Raw genomic sequence first — 20488 nt, forward strand, 5'->3', positions numbered from 1 at the left:
AAGGGGGCGGCTGTCGCCGCCGGTGAGGCCGGCAAACGGCCCCGCCCCGCCCGCGGGCGTCACGCTCCCCTTGCCCCACCCCTTCCCGTCTGGCGGGGCGGGGCCTAAGGCGGAAGTGACGCGCTACCGGCGCGCCCCGGGAAGCGCCGGCAGAACCGTTTCCTTGTGGCGGGGTGAGATGGCGGCGCCAGGAGCCCCGGTTACCGTCACCGTCACTTACAGTAAGAGCCGCCTGGGGGAGGGCACCTCCAGCCGCTGCCGAGGCGAGCGCGGCCCGCTACATCTCACCAGGTGTCTCGGCCGCCGGCGGGGCTGTGCGGGTTTGGCCCCGGGGCTCGCCCGTCCCTGCCGGCCGCGCTCCCCGTGAGCCTGGGTCCGGCCGTTGGCGGTAGCTCGGCGCTGCAGGGCGGGCGGGCCCGTGGCTGCCGCTGGTGCCGGGGTAAGCGGGAAACGCGCGGACGGCGGCGGCCCGAAGTGGTGGGGCAGGTGGGCGTGTGGCGGCCTTTGGTGCCGGGGCGCCCGCGGCTGCAGCTCCGCAAGGCCTCGAGGAGACAGCAAATGGCGGGGCCGGGGCTGTCGGTTGGGTGGCGGCAGCGTCCCGGGCCTTGCTGGGCCAGCGGCCCGGCCTGCCTCGGCCTCAGCGGGTCACGGCTCGTCCTCCGCTTTGCCTGGTCTCGATCCCGGCTGCTACCGTAACGTTACACATGTGTTCTGGCCACGTGTCGCCGCCTCCCTCAAGCTGGATCACTTAAGCGGATCCAACGGAAGGAAAAAAGAAAAAAAAGCTTTTTCTGTATCAACAAGATGATTAAACGGGGGTAGATCTGCTGTAAGGAGATGATGGGAACAGTTAACAAGGCTGTCCATGCCAGAGAGCATGGAGCAGAAGTCACTCTTTTGGTAGTAATCCTCATTTAGATGAAATATATCACTAAAGTCGGCACTGTAGGCTAAAAGCATGTGCTACCCAGTGGGCTGCCTTCTTGCTTGTTGAATAAGCTTGAATGTTTGTCGCTGGTGAGATGCCAGCTTGCAAGGGGTACTGGTGGTTTCTTCAGTATGACAGTTGAATGCTGACCTGATGAAACTGGTTATTCAAAGGCCAGCTGGTATGGTTGATCTTTTTTTCCTCGGGAAGAGAAATAGGAGGAGGGAGAAGAAGGTGGAAGGGAAGATGTGGTTAAATCTGCAAATAAATAGAAGAAGTTACTGCAAAGAGGTAAGAATAGCCTGGACTCCGTAGTTTTTAAAAATAAGATGGGAAATAACGTTATTAAATTTTGATGAAGTGGATCTAGGTGAGGTAGTAGGAGTAATGAGGATAGTAAGGTATTAAATCGGGAAGATATTAATCAGCTGATTTTTGTTAACAAAGCTTGTTAATTTTTAACGATTATTTTTAAAATTATTCAATAATAAATTCTGCTCCTCTTCCTTTTGCACTATGTTGGTGACATTCTTTCCATCTTTAGAGCTTGTTTATTTCTGCTTGCTCGTTTGTGCTTTCAAACTGTTATATTATTTTGTGAAAATGTTTCCTTTATCACCTGGCAGCTTTATCTAAGAGTATTTGGTAGGAACTTTATGGAATAATCTGTTTGTATCTTCATGACTCGTGCTCATTGATGCCCTCAGAAAGCTCTATTTGATTTGAGGGGTTTTCGTTTGCAAAGATGACAATAGCTTAACGATACTAAAATATTTATAATTCCAACATCTTGCTGTTTGCCAAGAGTCTTCTTATGTGAGAATATTTTTATCTTTCCAGTTATTTTCTTGTCTGGTAATTACTTTGACATCAATAAATAGCGAATAAAAGGCATTGCTCATCTTGGACTTAAGCTGTCCAATTTTTATCTGTTGTCAGATGCTAGTTGACTATGTAGCGCAAACATTTTATTAAAATTTTGCATGCATGAGTGAAAGTGGGGAAAGATGCTAATAAGGGTTAAGAAAGAGAATAGTAGCAGACCCACATATATTACCTGACAATCTGCAAGAAATTGTATAGACCTGTTTTTTATAAGTGTTTAGGCTTTTTGTTTTTTTAAATATTTTGGAATTTCGTACTGGTGGTTGCTTTAAATTAGTATTGTTATTTACTGAAGCAAACTGATAATACCAGTTCTAATCCATGAGATATATTTCATGGTGATTTCACTCTGCTGTGAATTTACACTAATATTTTATTACAGTCTGCCCAAAGTGGTACTCTTAATTTGGAATTAAAACTGTTTCTATTGCTAGGCAAACTTCAGCTGTTCTCTTTCTCATTAGCTGTTCGTTTCTTTTTTCTTTCTAACTGCTGACAGGCACAGCCTTTACACAAAGCAGTTATATATATCAAAACAGCCTTTTGAAATATATTGAGGTTAGGACTTAACACCCCAGCCCCAAAACAAACAAACAAACAGAGAAACCACAGATTGGGAAATTGCTTGGGGGAGAGTTTGTATGATGTGATTTTGAGCATAAAATAATTTTGGAATTAAGAAATATTGTTGGAGCTTGCAAGTTTGTCATGTGACTCTAGGCAGCTGGAACATTTTAAAATTTATATTTCTAGTGCTCTTCTTCGTAAAAGATACGCACACTTAATGATAATAGTTTTATTTCTGGTGTTTGTTAAGGACTTCTCTCTTCTTGCACAGTAAAAATGCCTGTCTTGATTTCCCTTGAGCCAGTGGTGGCTGGTTCCTGTGGGTGCTTTCAGATTGACAAGCCTTAAGTGTGTGGGAGCAGAAGGTTATAGAAAAGGGTCTATTGTAAAGCAGTTTCACAGACATACTCCTTTTTTCTAAAAACTTCCTGCTGTTTGAATGCAAGTATTCACAGGGACTTTGAATAGGATGTCCCATAAGTGAAAGGTGTCATAGAGGCTGAGGCTTCTTAAAGTGGTTCAGGCTGCATATGTATTATGGGGAGAAATAATAATTTTTGGATTGTGAGAATTCTCTTGGGTGGCTGGTGGAGGGGAGAGAGGTTAGGCATTGATACCTTGCTTCTCATTTATGAGGAGTAGGAAGCAAAGGAAGTGATAAATTGTCTCAGATTCCCCAAGACTTGTGCCATTTAAAGTTCCTTCAAGTGGGAAATGGAATACATCAGAAAGGTGTGACTTTCATGCTTTAGCTTGTGGGATGTCGACACCATCTACACTCTTAAAAGGTGGGGAATAATACTTAGCAGGAGCATTATGCCAGTAGAATTCACCTGATTAAACATTTCGGGTTATTAGAATGTAAATTTTTAGCTGAGGTAAGTCACTTCAAGAGGAAAGACATGCAATAGAATCCTTTGATTGGTAATTATTATTGTATGTGAGAATCAGTGATTTGAGAACTTCTGCAGAAATAAATATTAAAAACAGATTCCCTGTAATATTTTCTAGGTAAAAATAAGTATTACTGTTACTCTGTTTCTTCTTAGGTAATGAAAAACACAGTATTCGGGTTGCTTCTCAACAGGAAGATAGTGAACCTACACTACAAGACATGGCTGTACTTATTGAACAAGTCACTGGGGTTCCAGTTCCTTTTCAGAAACTGATATACAAAGGTAATGTATAAATCTATCAATGATTGATGATGATACCTTTACTTTTAGTCACTTTCATGTGTCGATGCTTTCAATGTCTTCAAAAAGACACTTAGGCTGCTAACTATATTTTAACTGTTTTTTTTCCTCTTCCATTTAGGGAAGTCTCTGAAAGAACTGGAACAACCATTGTCGGCACTTGGTATTAAAAATGGTTGCAAAGTCATGTTGATTGGGAAAAGGGTAAGTGTTGCCTTTGACCGTTTTTTTCCCCCCCCTTAAATTATTGTAATTTCTGTCAGTGCTTCAGCTACTGAACACAGAAACAAGTTACAGCATAAATCTAATCTTGTATACCTACCCACAGAGTTGAGTTCAGTCTCATGTTGTGGTGTGAATAACTTGGCAGCTTGTACATTTCTGAAATTCCATTATTGACTGACTTCTGCCTTACATTATTGACAAATTTCTGCCTAATCTGTTGCTTGTCAGTACTCATGAACCTTCTGTGCACTGATGACCTTATCTGCTCATCTTATTTTTCTAGTTTAAAAGAAAAATAAAAATATCTGTAGCTACTGAGTCTGCTGGGTAATTTCTGGTGAAATGACTTGTGGCTGCTTTTGCCAAGTAGAGGACAAGGTAGTATCTCATGATATAAATTGTTACCCTTACTTTAAAGGTGATAAGTTAACAAAAAGAAGTTCGCACTTTTCCTTTTTCCTTTCAAATTTGTATCATTTAATGTGTTTATATATGTTGCTGCTTTGATTATATTTGTAATTAAACTTTGGAAGAAGCTTATTTGATAGGTATTAAAATATGGAAAGAAAACAAGGTTAATACATATTTTTAATCAGCAGAAGCTTTATGACTATTAGCACTGTTGCTGCTTTTTAGCTGCATAGTGTCTCTGTTTGTTCCATAGTTGTGAATGTTGTAATTTTGAATACACAGAATAGTCCAGAAGAAGAGGCTGAAGTAAAGAAGTTAAAAGATTTGGAGAAGTCAGTGGAGCAAATAGCTAATAAGTTAGAGGAAGTTAATAAAGAGTTCACAAGTATCCAGAAGGTATGCTGGTTTTGTATCATTTTATATCTTTGTGAAACAATTTTGTAGGTATAAGTATTTTTAAAAAGTACTGTGTAAAGCTTTTGAGCAGTCCATAATAGGCTGCCCCTCCTAACTGTCCAAAGGTCCTGTAAAATTCTTACTGAATTTCAAATGCTGCTTGTGAGTTTGCTAGATAGAGACATGGCACTGTTTGGAAAAAGATAAATATTGTTGCATATTGGATAAATTAACATTTAGATCTGGAAAAGCATAAAGAGTTCTCTCAAAGTCTAATGTCTGTTTAATCTTTTAAGTAAACCTAGCAGAGCTTATATTTAGCATTTCAAGGACTGATAGATTACAGATTGAGACTAGTCCCTATCATATTTGAAACTACAGAAATAGTAGAAGGTGTTTCCTGCTGTGGTGCATTGATGCATTTTCTTAGCTGGATATTCTATAAGTTATGGAATAATTTTGATTTTCCTTCCCTCTGTTTTTCCTCCTCAGGGATTTTTAGCAAAGGATCTCCAAGTAGAAGCACTAAAACAGCTGGACAAGAGGATAAAAGGAACTGCAGAGCAGTTCATGAAGATCCTGGAACAGATTGATGCTATGGTAAGTAAATAACCTCAGAAGACTGTCAAATTGCAATAGAGACCAAACCTACTGTTAAGAATGTACTTGCTTGTAATTTATTTGATATTTTAAAATACTAAAAAAATTGTTTTAGCTTTGAAAATTAGTTAATTGGTTTGCTCATTTTTTCTTTAATATCCAGCTCTTGCCCCTGTATGTCTCCAAAAGACTACTTGGCAGCATCTATTTCTAAATGGTGACATTAATGCCTGTGTATGCTTCCCCATTCCACAGAAGAGCTTCATTTTGGGGCAGCAGCCTGTTAAGACTACATGAAATGGGTATCCTTTACTCAAGTTTTACCCTTTTAGTTTGTCTTGGCAAACTTTCATGTTAAACTTCATGGTAACAATAAAGGTCTGAAAAAAACACCCCAAAACAACAGATACACTTTGTATTCTATATCACGTAGGAACAAGGAGGTCCTGAAGACTGAAGAATTTTCTGGTCAGTCGTATGTGGACTGACAGTACTTTTACTTGAGATGCTTGCAGATTGAGGACTGGATTCTTTCATTGGAATGTACTGGGGTATATCCAAGTGCTTCACAGTCATTAATGGATCATAACCTTGCAGCGTATTTCCAGAGTACAATATATATCTTCCTATATCATGTAGTAGCTGAAAGCTAGGTGAGGATAAGGGACTTTGTGTAGAGATAGAAGATTGTGGCAACTAGGGTATGTCCTTATTCTGTTTCTCTGCTGGTTATTCTCTGTAAACTTTTGTTATGTAATTAGGTCATAATATCCTGCTCTGAAGGAAAAATGCTGCTTTTCTGTGGTAGTGATGTCTTTGGGTCTACTCCTTTGTACAGTGACCCTTTGTGGGATTGTTTCAGAAATATTTCATGCAAATGCCTGTAATTGGTAAACCAAATGTAGTTTACTTGATGGACACTTTGAAGTTCAGCTGCAGACTAAATCAAAGAGGAATAATTTGAATTGGCCATCATCAGATGCTATATGATACGGATGTGTTCCTAAGAATGGTGGAAGCTCATTAACTTATTTTTCCTCCTTTCATATTGTACACCTTTAATGGTAAACTAGCCTTTGCTGTTTGTTATAGCCAACAGTTCTTAAAATACTATTTTTAATTGTAATATGCTAAGTATTTTGAAGTCTCAAAAATTCTCTTTCCTTTTCTGCCTCACATAGAGGAAAATACTTTGCTGACAGTTCTTGAATCCTGTTAGACATACAGACTTTGTATAACTGATTTCCTGTTTGAAGTGGCAGATTTACAATCTGTTGCCATGAAAATAGCAGAGGTGACAACTGTTTAAATTGGATGGGATTAAAGCTTATTTCTGATCCCTTCAATTTCTGAATCTGTCCTATTTAGAAAAAAGTCAGTACTTGAAAAACCCTTTCACTGCTTCCTAATTAATCCAAACTGAATTTCCCAAGTTAACTTGATTCTGGTACTTTTTGCATGGCTTAAACAGAAAATGTGCTATTATCTACCTCCTTATCCAAAATACTCTAAATAGTACTGGACAAAGGACTTTCAGATTTAGTACAAGATTTTAGAAGGCTTATAGCCTAGTGACTTCACGTTTAGATTTAGGAAATAATGGATTCCCTGTGTCTCAGTTTTGTCTCTTCTGGAACTGGAGCTGCCAAAGCTAAAAGTAATTATAATTAGTATATTTTAATATTTTTAATAGTTTTTTACTTTGTTGTATAAGAGCCTATGACATGGACAAGCCTCAGTTCATTTTTTTTTTTTAGCAAGAAATAAGTGAGGATTTGTATTACGAATGATTGAAATTATGTTACACATACCAAAGTCCATATTTATTTGTGTTAATATACAAAGGTGGCTGTGGATTTTGTCATAAAAACTGAACTTCTGTGAGATTTCTGTGAAATCTTGCAGATGAAATACATGTAGTTGAGTGGAATCTAGCTGTTCAGTGTCTTGGTATTACACCAGATCAGATGAACAGGCCACCAACTTCCTGAGGTACTACATAGCTGTACTGTAGTTGTGCAATACATAGAGGTAGCAACACAGAAGAGTAATGAGGTATGTATATGCACATTAAATGGGTTCCACTGAAGTAAAAAAAGGTAAATAGAAATGCAAAGCAGGAAAGCATAAAGCTTCCAGAGAGTATTTTATCTGTATCTCAGAACTGTTTTATACAGTATTTAGTATTCTTTTTTGTTAGCCAAGTAAAAGGCAAGTTCTGACAAATCTCTTAAACGCTGTTAACCATATAGATATGCTGTTGATTCAACCAAAAGAATGTTAAAAAGAGATAAGGGGGGGGGGGGGGGGGGCGCGGAACTGAGCGAGCCAGAGACAGAATGGATGCACTGTAAAAGTGAAACTGGCAAACTCACACTATAAATGTTCCAGTTTGTTTCTTTGGCAGAATGGTTGTGAAAACTCTTTAAGGTGTCTTGGCTGTCATACATTGTTTGGTTCAATCAAAAACATCTGGCTTGATCCAAAATGAGATTTGTATGGTTATAGAGAGCTAAGGGTGACGAAGCCTGCATGTTGTTTTCTATCTGTTCTAGGGGTGTCACCCTCTTACTGTTACCAGACAAGCTTGTTAATTAGAGGAGCTGAGTTTGGAACTAATACTCATTTTTACTAGACTGTGTTCAACAACTGTGTATTTAAAAGAAGTCATTTGGGAAATGGAGAAGTAGCTTGGTAGTCATGCAGTGTTGGGGTGGGAGAAAAAAATGCAGTGTTGTCACTGCCAGAGGTGTGAAAGGAATGTCTTGAAGGGATGAGTTTGGGTAGAGTTAACTGTAACTTAAACATTTTAACGTTAAATGTGTTTAAGTAGCTACTGCTTCCACAGCAGGAAGGGTGGAGGGATCTTACGAGCATCTTACAGATTTTTGAATGCTATGACGCAGCTGGACATTCCCATAAGCCACAGACCTTTGAAGTTTCCTTCAGGAGAGATACAGATTTGGTCTTGTTGAGCATTCGAAGATTTGTCTGTGTGCATCACCAGAAATGCCATTTATTTCAGCAATTAAACCATTTGGTCCAGGAGTCAAAGTACATTATTTGTTACAAATCTCAGTGAGCAGAACAGAGAAGATCCTTGACTTGATCAACTGGCATAATGTTGTAAATAACTGAAGGGTTTTTCAAGAAAAAAGAAGTAAAGCTTTTCTGAGATCAGTAGGAAATTTAAATTCACAGTCATGACACTACTTATTGTGAGCCTGCTTTAATTTACATGAAGTCTGTCACCAGTATTGCAGTCTGAGAGGTTACTTTGTTCTCATAATGATTTCTTATTAAACGGCATGCTTGTAATCTAGGAAGACAATATTGCGGAGAACAGATTGTACGAACAACTGAAAGAAACCCTTTGTCTTCTGAGATACCAGTCATTGATTTTGTTTATATAGACTCATGAAAAAAACATCTGTCAAATTGCATGTATCAGTACTGAGGACACTGATAACATGACTGACTCATAATTAAGTTCTGATGGCCCATCTTCCTTTCTTGTGGGGTTTTTTTTTGGTTATAATTCTCTGTAAAAGTTATTTAAATTACTATACTGTTCGGATGAAGCTTTTTTCACTGTCTCCTTGCCCCTGCTATACTTGTCATCTGGTAAGTCCATACCAAATTAACATTTCAAGGATTACAGTAATTATTATGGAAAAAAACACCTTACTGTGTCTGTAACAAACATTTCCCAGGCTTCTGGGAAGTTTTGCTACTTAGAATAACATGAGAACTTACTACTAAACCTTTTGAATTTACCTGGATAAATAAGCATTCGATAAGCATTTGTTAATTGTGATTCTTACATCACATCTTAAATATGAATCATAACCATGAAGTCAAAGTTTTGGGGGAAAATTTTTCTAAAGCACATGGAGCACGAAAATGCTGTCATACCTCAGTGAGAGTAGAATGCTTAGTTACAGCTTCTGCATTCAGAAAAGCCGTTGACAAATGCTGCTGTTTAATAGCTGCTTTTAAAGAAACTGCTCAGTTGTCTACTTAGGTGAAGAAGACTCAGTGTCAATGTAATGTGCTTACCTAATTTACCAATTTATTTAACAATAAGTTTAAAAAAAGTGAAGGGCTGATAGTCAGTAAAACTGCACACAAAAATACTATATTTTCTTGATTTATAAAAGAAAATAATGAAAAATTGTCTTGTTAGATGGATGGAGTACCACCAAAAAATACTTTTTTCAACCCATTAGCATTGGTGGCATGTGTGTAGCAGAGTCATTTTTATTTTAAGTAATTTGATAACAAACTACGAATTTTTCTAGCTATTATTGCTAGTGACTGCTAGTATAGGAGATTGTCTCTTTTAAATATGATGTCCCTTTGGTTCTGATAAAATAGTCATAATTAATTTGGCTAGCATTTGTTTTGTTTATTAACTAACTACACTGCTATAAAGTGGATTCAGGCATCAGATACTACCTATTGGGGTCTATGGTTTAGGAAATAACCAGAGGAGAACAAAGATGTGGTGGGAACCCTAAGCTTAAAAATTGTTATTGGAACCACTTCCAAAACACATGAAGCTTGAGCAGAGCTGGAGGTGATGTTCTATGGCAGAGGGAGGCGGGTTTATTAGGAGATCAGCTGGGAGATGGGAAGAAATGCAAGAGAGTCTGTATTTCATAAGCAGTGATCAGGAGAGAAGGGTGCTGGGTTTGTAGTTGAAAGAACACTCAAGAATAGAGAGGATCTAGAGGCAGGAAAATACACAAATTTATCACTGTGTAAACAGCGATTGCTTTTAAGGAATTCTTGTATAAAGTATGAGTGTTGTGGATACAAAAGAACATCTGTGTATCTGCAGGGTGAGAACTCTTCAAGAGATACGGTTAAGCAACTCTGAGTTTGGGGTTGTGGGGTGGGATATAGCCACTGGTAACAGGAAGACTTGGGCTCTGTTTCTGGGTGGATGGCGGGAGGATAAGGAACCTGTGCCCAGGAGTTCTACAGGAGTTGCTGGGGTGAAGCCAGCACTGCAGTCATTTCTGACAGTTTAAGACCATATAGACCAATGACTGTGAGACTTGAGCAGGGGTTGGTCACAGAGGAAGTGCAATGCAAAGAGGAGACCTGCTATAAATGTAAGAATATGCTGTGCAGTAGAAAGCCATATACTAATCCAAATACTGCTCTGCAAGCAGTGCTAGCACCAAAATGTATATTTGGCAAGAATTTTGCATAAGCACTGCTTAGGCTTAAGCTACTCCTTCTTTAATTACCTGTGATTTTCATTAAATTTGGAAATGTTATTGTGACTTAAGGTTTATTGCCAGCTTCACCTGTTAAACCCTGAATAGTTGGACAACGTATTCCTGGAGAGGAGACGTAAGCTGACTAAGGTAAAACAGAGACTGTGAGATTTAATTTTATGTTAAGATTTGTGAACATTACTAATTTGATTGCAAAACATCTTTTAAGCAGCTTGGTAAGTTAGTATATTTAGGCCTTCCAACTCTATGTCTCTGTCAAGGGGATTACAAGGTGTGATTTAAAAAAACCCGCAGTTACGAGGGTGTGCAAGCAAACAGGAGTTTTTATGCACAGATGTAATTATAAAGAACAGTTTTGAAAAATGTTGTCAAAATTAGAAATAGTCTGAACTCAGATTTCAAAGTTTAGTCCAGTTACCAATATCTGTTTTAGAAGCAGACTGTGTATGGTAAGCCTAGCTGGAGTTCCCAGTCTGCTATTGAAAGTTAATTTAGGCCTATTCTGACAATAAAAAACTGTTAATTTGCTGTTTCGGATTGGTAGGAATACTTGTGTAGGTGAGAATGTCTTTCAGAAAATACAGTGTGAAATAAGCAAAGGGAGATGCGCAGTGTAACTGAGCTAGTACATAATTTCATTTTTAATTTGATTATTAAGAAATTCCAAGTCATGGAAAACTTCAAGGCATAGAAGAATTTCCTTGACAGTGAGATAACATTTTCATTTTCTGGTGAGAATCAGCCATTAATAATTAGACCTAACTGATCTTTGTTCGTTCAGGCTATTACATATGTGGAGTCAAAATAGTATGCATCAAATACTCTTTATGTTAAACATTTCTTGTCATATTTTGTTCATTTTAAAAAGTGAATTGTGTTGTTAAAAATCCAAGGGAAAACCGGGAATGTTTTCTGATGTGGTTACAGGGTCCTATGTCTAAGCTCTCTTACAGCAGTTCATATAACTTTATAATATTTTTTAAACTTTTTCCCTGTGAAAACTAAATACTTTCAAGACTGCCATTTTTATTTGTGGACTAGAGCTGGTGTTTGAAGAGAATTCACCCACAGCTTTAAACTAGCTTCTCAATTGTTTTGTTATATATTTGGACAGAAAAACACACGACAACGTTTTCAGTGTCCTACTTCCTGGGAGGAGACAGGCATGCTACCGTGAGCAAGAGCTTATTGCAGTCCATGGTACTGTAAAATACGCTTCATAAAGAGCAAAGTAGCTTCCAAATGGACAGTTTTAAAAAGCTGTGCTTTGGAAAATGGACACCTAGGTTTTTAGGCAGACCATCGCTGAAAAAGTAGTAACAGCTTCTGAACCTGTCCTGTGCTGTAAATCCATGGAAGTAAGGTGACGTTACATAAATGAATGAAGTGACTAGTGTAGAACAGGCTCCTGTAGGAGAATTTGCATTGTGCCTGACGGATTCCTGGCATTAACCTGGTAACTTCCTTTCAGAGCTCCTCCTCTTTTTCACAAAATAAGAGAATTTGGAAAGGATAGTTAGGTGGTGGAGTGCATCTTAGTACCAACTGAAGAGTTCCTTAATCTGCGTACTGACCTCTCTTGTGTCCCTCATGGTGATGGTGATTTTTCCACCTGAAAGAAATACGTCCAGTTTCTGGTTCTGTTTCAGGAGGTGCAGTCTGACATAAAAGTGCTCTGCAAGGGAAATACCTTTTCTGGTCTGGAAGAGAAGGGATAAAAGTTTATATGAGTTTTATCCAGCTTAACAATGCTGGCCTTTGGGAATACTGGTACTGGAGCAACAGAAATGGAATCTGGAACTACAGGAACAGAAGTTTCTTTCTCTTAACCCATCTTCCAAAGCAAACTAACAAACTGAAAAACCTGACTCTGGGAAGAGGTTAGTGTGGTAGTAGTTACTCCCACTTCCAGCTTCCATACAGTCCTAGGAGACGAGAAGCAGCGTTGTACATTCCTTCTTCCAGCTGAGTCTAAGAGTGAGAGGGATTTAAAATCTGAAACAGCCTGTAGCCATCAATAGCTGCATGTCAGTCATAGAATTTGTCCCACCAAGTTTCAGTAATGACAACTAGGTCATAGCTTTCTAGCAGCATGGTGGCTTCCAACTCCTGCTGTTGCCCGTGCTGTGTGCATTGGTGCAGAGGCACTTCAGCTGGGCTGTTGGCTGTGTCACGTGTTTAGAGGAACACACCTTAATTCCTTTGAGGTATTTCACTGGTGTTCCCTTTTGGCTCCTCTTTTGTCAGGAGCCCCTCGCTCATATCCATAAGACTTGAGGTGTGCTCCAGTGTATCCAGCATGTCTCAGAGCAGCAGGGTGAGGGCCCTTGCTAGCATCCATCCCTCTGACCTTGGCATGCTGTCCCACAGCTTGTCAGGCACAAGCTTGATATTATCTCCCTCCTGCTTCAAGTCTAGTTTAAAGCTCTGTCAATGAGCCCCACTAGCTGCAGATTCCCTTGCCAACCATCCCCAGGCCCTGAAGCCTCTTTTGATTGCCTTTAGAAATGTAAGAATGTGTTCTAGCTGACTCTGGAATGTGCTCATTTTCTCCTCACCCATGGTTCTGGAAAAGCATGCTAAGCCTGGTGATTATTTTTTTGTTATCACTTACAGTGTGCTGATTACTGCACAAATACTGGAGCTGTGTGATCCCTGAACTTACTGGGATCTTGATCTCAGTGATGCCTATAGTTTCACTTTCCATGATGGGCTGCTGCTTTGGTGTGAAGGCTTATATATTTCTGTCTCCTGTATTAGGTTATATACAAAACCTGTGTTTGGCTGGACACTAAAAGAAAAGAGCACCTTTATTTTTCAATTGTTGTAAGAGATTATATATCTAAATCTCCCAGTGAGGCTTTGCATTTTAGTTGAAACAGAGTATTATAGGGAAACCACTATTCTTGATATGGAGTTAGGGTGGAAAATAAAAGCTATACCAGTGAGAAACTCCCAAGATTTTTCTGCATCTTCAGCAGTGAGAGCACAGTGTTTCTAAGAATACTTGCATAAACTTTATATAATAATAGTCATCTGTACAGGTGTTTTACCTGTTTCAAAAAAACATCATAAACCTGAGCACTATTCCCCACCGACACCTGGATTTCACATAGCTCACAAAGGACAAAGCATATAACGTTTGCTGAGATAACTTACATGAATATGTTGGGTTGTAGGAGTACAGAAAATGATGCAGTTTGAATTAAATGAAAAGCTGTCAGCATGTGACACTTAACACGTGTTGTATTCCATGAGTAGATTGCAGAGAAGATGAGATGTACAGCTCAGACTGGCAATGCCTGCATTACTGATGATACATCCTAATGATGGCAGGTGATTGAGTTAATGTGTTCGTGTAAAATATTTAATCTTACAGTTGCTGAAAAAAACCCTAAAGTGCAGCAGAACAATTGATGTACACCACAGCAGACAAAAGCAGTGTATGTAGTCTATTGCTGTATGTTACCTAAAGACCATGGTAAATTTGCTAGCTCAGTTCTTTGCAATCAGCATGCCGCATCCCTGACTTTGTGAATTTATGACTTTTTCTTTTAAATTCTTTCTCATGTAATCATCCTTACTGAGAAGGCATGGCATTTTCATGATGCCTGTTCAGAGGATTCTTTGATACATTCAGTTTTTGCTGTAATTTAATATAATTTCAACATTAAGCTGCATCAACTTGTTTGTTTATTTTACTGCAGAATCTGCCAGAGAATTTCAGTGATTGCAAACTGAAAAAGAAAGGGTTGGTGAAAAGAGTTCAGGTGAGTTTGGGGTTATTTTTGTTTCCCGTTGACGCTGAGCGCTTGTGTAGCAAGGGTTTGTGAAAATGAGGATATTTGGAGCTTAGATTTTGCCAGTGTTTGCTCTTACATTGGTATATCTTATGACCTCTCTTTGGGAGGTATTTGATAGCTTTATAAAACAGCATACAAAAATACAGATTTTTGTGGTTCATGCTATTTTCAGATGTTTGTAATTTATACTAGCATTTGGCCTTATGGCTGCCTGAAGTTGTAATTCTGCTCACTTGCAAAGAAAACAGGATCATTCCTCTTTTCCTGTATCTTGGAGGACTGGGATAAAGAATGAGGTCTGGGCACAAGGATGCATTCAACTGACTCCTGCTGGATCTTGCTAGAGGTGTTCTTTGGGAAATTTTAGCTTCCATTGCAATGTACCAATTTTCTACAGAGAGTAAGTCTCTGAAGTAAAATCTGTACAGGAGAGCAGTTGTACTGAGGGGTAGGTTTTTTAATTGCTTTGCTATTGTATGATGCTTCTAAATTCCTAGGCATTGTTTCCTTAGAGACCTTGAGCTGAAGGTTTGTTAATAAATATTGGAACTCATCCTGTGTTGGCATTGTCCCCCCCCACGTCAAACTTCCATAAATGAATGGTAATGCTACTCATATTACTGGGTTTATTTGTATTATGCTAGCTTCAGTCGCAGGTTAGACTCTATCTGAAAATTGTTTGTGAAAGTACGTTGCATTCATGTTTAGAGTTGAAAGGTTTTGTCTTTTACTGTAACCCTATTAAAAACTTTCTGTTACCATTACCCAAATTTTTTGAAATAGCCATCTATTTTAGAGGAAGCCCTACCAAGAAGTACTTCATAGTAGAAATGGTTTGTGTTACAGCTTTAGGGACAAAGCACTTATACTCAGTTATAGAGGTAAGTTCAGATAATGCAAATTGAAATAAAGACGCTTGCTGGCATAGCTATGTGGTGTGGAGCTCTGAACATGCTCTTGATTCCACGTGTCTAACCAAAGCAGCAAAACTCTTTAATAGAGGTATGGCTATAAACCTCATGGCAAGGTACTAGAGCTGCACTCTTGGGTGAAGTTATTGCGTAAATAGGGGCTTTGTATAAGAACTGCTGTTAAAGCATAAAACAGTTTCTGTGGAGCAGAATCAGAGTTATTGATGTGCTTTTATAGGCACAGTGTTCTGCAACTGTAGGTTATGAACCTGTAGAGGACTGCAGAAAAATCTTAAGGGGTTTTAGAGCAATTAACAACAATTTGTTTTTCCAGAGCAAGAAAATGATGGCAAGTTATGCTTATTGCTCCTAAGTATCCATGAAAGTGAGCGGGAGCCATTAACTGCCTTCTGTTGCTGGCAGTCATGTATTTTCCAGAATGGGGAGACAGACATGAAACACTTGCAGCCAGCAACTGCAGTTGTTACCACCTTTGACTTTTTCATCCCTCAAGTCCTTACAGAAGTGATGATGGCTTAAGGCAGGGGTCCTCAAACTACAGCCTGCGGGCTGGATACAGCCCCGCAGGGTCCTCAATCCGGCCCCTGGTATTTACAGACACCCCCCCGCCGGGGGTTGGGGGGGAAACCAAGCAGCCGCAGATGGCTGCCTGCCACTGCATCTGTGTGCCGGCCCCCTGATTAAACAGTTTGAGGACCCCTGGCTTAAGGGATTGGTTGAAGACAGGTGATTGAAAAAACTGTGATGGTTAAGAAATATTCACTTGGCACAACAGTATGTTGCTCTAGAGGGAAGGAGATTTCTTAATGTAATTTTAACATTAAATACCTGGTTTGACTGTTAAAGTCTAGCACAGACATAGCAAAACTTGAGTGCAAGCCATAAATAGGTAGTGGGAGAGTCTTCTCAGAAACTACAGTGTACTCACATATGTTGGAATTGGCCTAAAACTATTTATTGGCTTAATGTGCTGGTGCTTTGTGCCGTGTACAGCACAAGCAAAGTGACGAGTGGCCGCTGGCTCTTAATTGCTTTGTGTGGATTGCTGTACTTGTAAGAACTCATGGGCAAGTTCTAAGAAAGCTCATGGTGCTGTGGACTGTCCCTTTTAGAAAGGAGCCTTCTGTCTTTTGAGGCACACCAGCTACTTACTGATAAAGGTGAGGGTTTGTGTTGGCCTGTAGTCCTGAGAAATAGAGGAGGCCTTGGTTTAACGAAAGCTTGTTTTAGATTTGGTTGATTAGGTTTGTCACTTGCGCCCTCAGCTACAGAAGTAGTATGTGTGTTAGAAAGGAGTTTAAAAGACATGTTCCAAACTCAAGCACTAACTTGTCTGAACCTTTATGATCCTTACTGTCGTTTATAAATTTTGGATCAACTCAAAGTACTGCAGCAGCAGAACCAGTGAGGATGGGCAACCATGTTATTGCCTTACCAAATATCATGTTTCTGTTGGATTCTGGGTAAACAAAATTATCAATAAGCTGTTATAAAACTGAACTGGAAGGTGGTGGTTGAGTTGGCTTCTTCAAATTCATGATGGAAACTGCAGTTTCTGTTCTTATGGAAGCATCTGCCATTGCTATAATTGCATCCCCAGTAACATTTGTTTATTTCTTATTCTCAGGTTTTTCTTGCCCAGTGTGATACCATTGAAGGAAATATTGGTCAAGAAATGGACAAGCTACAGTCAAAGAATTTGGCACTGGCAGAATAAGGCATTGCCCTACATAATTAGGAAACATAATTGCTCTATGAGCAAGAAGAAAAGTTTGCTCTTTGTTTTGGAGCACGTATTCAGCCTTTGTTTGTTTTGTTTTGTTTTTTTAAAGCCCAGTCTGTTAGACTGGTACCAGTCAGTCATTTCTTGCTGATTGTCTTGTTAGCCGCTTGGTTATATCTATTATTTTGAAAAGAAAATCCTTCCAGAAGAATGGCAGAAATAATCTTTGTGGTGAATTGTTACGTATCTTATGGACAAATGTTTAGTTAACTAAGTTATAAAGTTTGCAGTGATGGGCAGTTTTGTCTGATATGTCTTTGCATTTATTTACAGCTCAAATCAAAGAAGGTTTATAATCGTACAAGTGCCATAACTTGCAATAGTAAGAGGACTTCAGCTTGATTGAAAAAGGCAAACTGAGATGACATCTGGGATAGTCGAACATTCTAGTAGACAGTTCAGAGCAATAAAAAAATACGCATTTGTATCTACTTAATGTTTGTATGCATTTATAAATATAAGAAAGCTTGACTATAAGGGAGTCGTACCTATTTTAGCCTTAAATTGTCATAATAAATGGAATGTACTGTAACATGTATGGTACCTAATTTTGAGTGGTGCTTTAAGTTGTTACTGAGCTCCTTGATACAGACCTATGTTTTTTACATAGATTTCTGATGTACTGTGTTTTTTATAGATTATTCTTATTTTTATTGTTTGTGTTCTGTCTTGAGTTACAGTGGGAAATGAAACGAGATTACTCATGCTGCTTATATACCAAGGGTTCAGTTCAAGCAAAGTATAACTAGGGAGCTATTTCAAAAGGGCTTTTGTACTTTTTTTTTTTTTCTGATTTAACTGAGTTCATGATGCTATATTTAATGGAAAATTGCAGTGATTATTTCTAGTCTGTTAAGGTAATCAGTGAATTTTTATAACATGTTACAAAGTGACACAATTTTATTTTAGCAATGCTGTGCGTCTGAGGGTTATGACTGATTCTTGCAGTCATATATGTGCCATGCTTTAGCCTTCTCGGTTAGCTGAAAAAAAGCTTTTGCAGGAGATGGTGACTGTCAGCAGGTGCAGCCAACTTTGCAGTTGTTGGTCAGAGCCCATAGCTAATGTACCTGTAGTGGGAGTTGCTTTTTCACTAATGCTTCCGATCAGTAGGTTAGCTGTCTATGCAGTGGCAAGGAACCTGTTTCTGGGGGAGGAAAACACCCCCTCTTTCTCCTCAAATGAGTCAGGCTGAGGATGTTTAGAAATGTCCCTTAGGTAGTGAGCCTTTATCCATATGTGACTGTTTTAAGATTAGCTTGCCTTTGAAGATAAAAATAGGAAATGTGTGCAAAAAGATGTTAACTTCTAATAAATTATAAACCTTAAATAATATCTAAAGTATTATTATTAAAGTATTATCTTTGATGTTTGTAATTGGGGGAGCATTTCTTCAGTGAAAAATGCCATTGAACAAATGAAGTGATAGCCCTGCATTAGAAAGAGTCACTTTTATTCTAAACATGCCTTTTGACTATACCAAAATTGGAGTTGCCGTATTTTTTACCATTAACCTGTTTCTTCAAGGTTGTATTTTTTCCATATGTAACTTGCTTCTCAGCATCTGTGGAGGATTTCAAGGTCTCAACGAAGAAGCTTGTCTATCACATTAGGAAATGGTACGTTTGCTGGGACTGTGGATATTTTTTCCTAGGCTACTAGACTGGTCATGCTGCATTTCCCCAGCATGTCAAGATTAGGAGGAGGAAGAGTTGGTTGTAGCTATTTTTGTGAAACCCTACCTAGCTTGGTGCTGCTTCTAGACCAGATTCATCTGACTCTTAAACCACCAGCAACATTGTTGCTTAATTCAGGGAATGCAAAATTACCTGCTTTCCTGTAATGGAAAGGATCCTCACCCTCTCAAATGTAAGTCCTCTAATGTACTGAACTTTCACAGGTGCATGTCTGTTAAGTATCATCTTGTGTCCATGAAGAGAATTGGGAGCTGTGGTCATGGCTAAGACTGTGTCTGTTTCTGCTGCTCCTTTGCATTTTTCTCTCTTGGATGAGAACACTAAGGCTATAGGCAGACATCGTCTTCCCAGCACACCTTCCCAGAAACTGCTGCTTCTTGAGATGTGCTTGTGTGAGTAAATCCTCAGCCTGTCTCAAAGCCAGGTGGATTAACTTTCCTATGTTCCACAGCAGATCTTTTGATAATCAGGTACTTTGAGGCAAAGAGAATGATGATGAACCTCGCCCACCAGCACATCTGGATTCAGCAAAGGGTGGGTGTCCTCAGCTGAAGTTACCTTATGGTGGTAACTCACGGTATTGGAATATTTGGTTTCTAGGACATAAGTCTGTATATTGAAAACAAGCTTTTGGAATATAAAATTTTCTGTCTTCCAAATACAAAAATGTGTTGATTCACTTTGGAAAATGGATGGTTGTGTTTAGAGTTATCTAAGACCTGGAGTTGATTGACTTTTATACTTGGTTTGGAAAGGGGGGTCCTACACTTCATTTTTTCATGATAGCCTTAAATTTCAGTAAAAGCAAACTCCTGTGCTTTTCGAAATTGCAGCAGACCACAGCTGTGGGAGAAAGGGGAAGGAAGAAGAGATTTAACATATTCTCCAGTATTTGTAAACGTTAATACAGCTTAAGATTGAGATCTGCATTCTCACTGATGCTGTATTCTAGATGTACTGTGATACTTTGCGACTGAATCATTTCCTCACCCCAGCCGCTTGCCCTGCTCATGTCAAAGGCGCTCATGGCTGCACTTACCCCATCGTTTTCCTCCAGCTGCTGTGTTGCTCTGGCTGCGTTTACACCCACCCCCACCCCCCCACCTCTGCTTTGCCTTCTGGCCATTTGACGAACGTGGAAGTGGAATTAGACGCTTCCTTGCCCCGTTTGCTCCCGCAGCTCCTGCAGGCTGGTGGGAGAGGAACTAAATCCGCCGTTCAGGGAGCCGCGGGGCCTGGAGCCGCGGGACAGCTTGCTTTCTGGGAACAGCGGAAAACACAGCCTGGTTGTAGCCGTGTCCCCAGTGACCGGGTCCTCCTGAAGGCAGTGTCCCTGTAAACCTGGAGTAACGCTTCTTTGACTTGTAATGGGCACTCGTCGTTTGGAGTGGAGTTTTAACACCGTGGAACTTGGGGCTGGAGGGTTTTTTTTAGTTATATTATTGTACTCTCATAAATGAAAAAGCAAAAATAAAATGCGGAGCGTTCCCTGCTGTCCGTGGCCGCGGTGCGGGCTGTTCCAGCGGGGGGACCGCCAGGGCGGGAGGGGGGGGGTGGCGCCTGCGGTGTCACCCTGACTGGCCGTGAGCTGAAGCTTCAAGAAAAGCCGTTTCTGTTTTTGTTTTTTAGAAGCACTTTTCCCGGTTGGGACGTACGGGGTGTACTGGGTTTCTTGTTTATTTTTTACTTATTTTGGGGGGTGGCTTTTGCGGCACTTTTAAGGGCATTTATTCAGAGACGCGGCCCGCAGCTGCAGTACCATGCCTGGCTAGTTCCGACGGTGCTCCAGAGGCTTTAACTACTGAAGACCCTGATC

The 20488-nt window shown here is 39.7% G+C and overlaps 1 protein-coding gene across 7 annotated transcripts; it reads left to right on the top strand.

Annotated features, from left to right (window-relative positions):
• The first annotated feature begins 103 nt into the window (after positions 1-103).
• On the top strand, positions 104-17511 carry BAG1 (BAG cochaperone 1). 7 transcript variants are annotated; one of them, XR_008820744.1, is made up of 8 exons: positions 104-221; positions 3430-3558; positions 3698-3780; positions 4495-4608; positions 5101-5208; positions 10509-10586; positions 14165-14227; positions 16820-16887. XR_008820744.1 is itself a non-coding variant. In XM_056331685.1 (7 exons), the coding sequence occupies exons 1-7, from the start codon at positions 179-181 to the stop codon at positions 16907-16909; spliced, it is 630 nt and encodes a 209-aa protein (XP_056187660.1). In that variant the 5' UTR covers positions 104-178; the 3' UTR covers positions 16910-17511. The 7 variants fall into 7 exon arrangements, 5 of the variants coding, with proteins under 5 accessions (XP_056187660.1, XP_056187661.1, XP_056187662.1 ...); XR_008820743.1 differs by lacking the exon at positions 16820-16887 and adding an exon at positions 5372-5510 and having other exon boundaries at positions 10521-10586; positions 14165-14228; XM_056331685.1 differs by lacking the exon at positions 10509-10586 and having other exon boundaries at positions 16820-17511.
• The last annotated feature ends 2977 nt before the right edge of the window (positions 17512-20488 follow it).

Source organism: Falco biarmicus, chromosome 3 (genome assembly GCF_023638135.1).
Source record: "Falco biarmicus isolate bFalBia1 chromosome 3, bFalBia1.pri, whole genome shotgun sequence".
Taxonomy (NCBI): domain Eukaryota; kingdom Metazoa; phylum Chordata; class Aves; order Falconiformes; family Falconidae; genus Falco; species Falco biarmicus.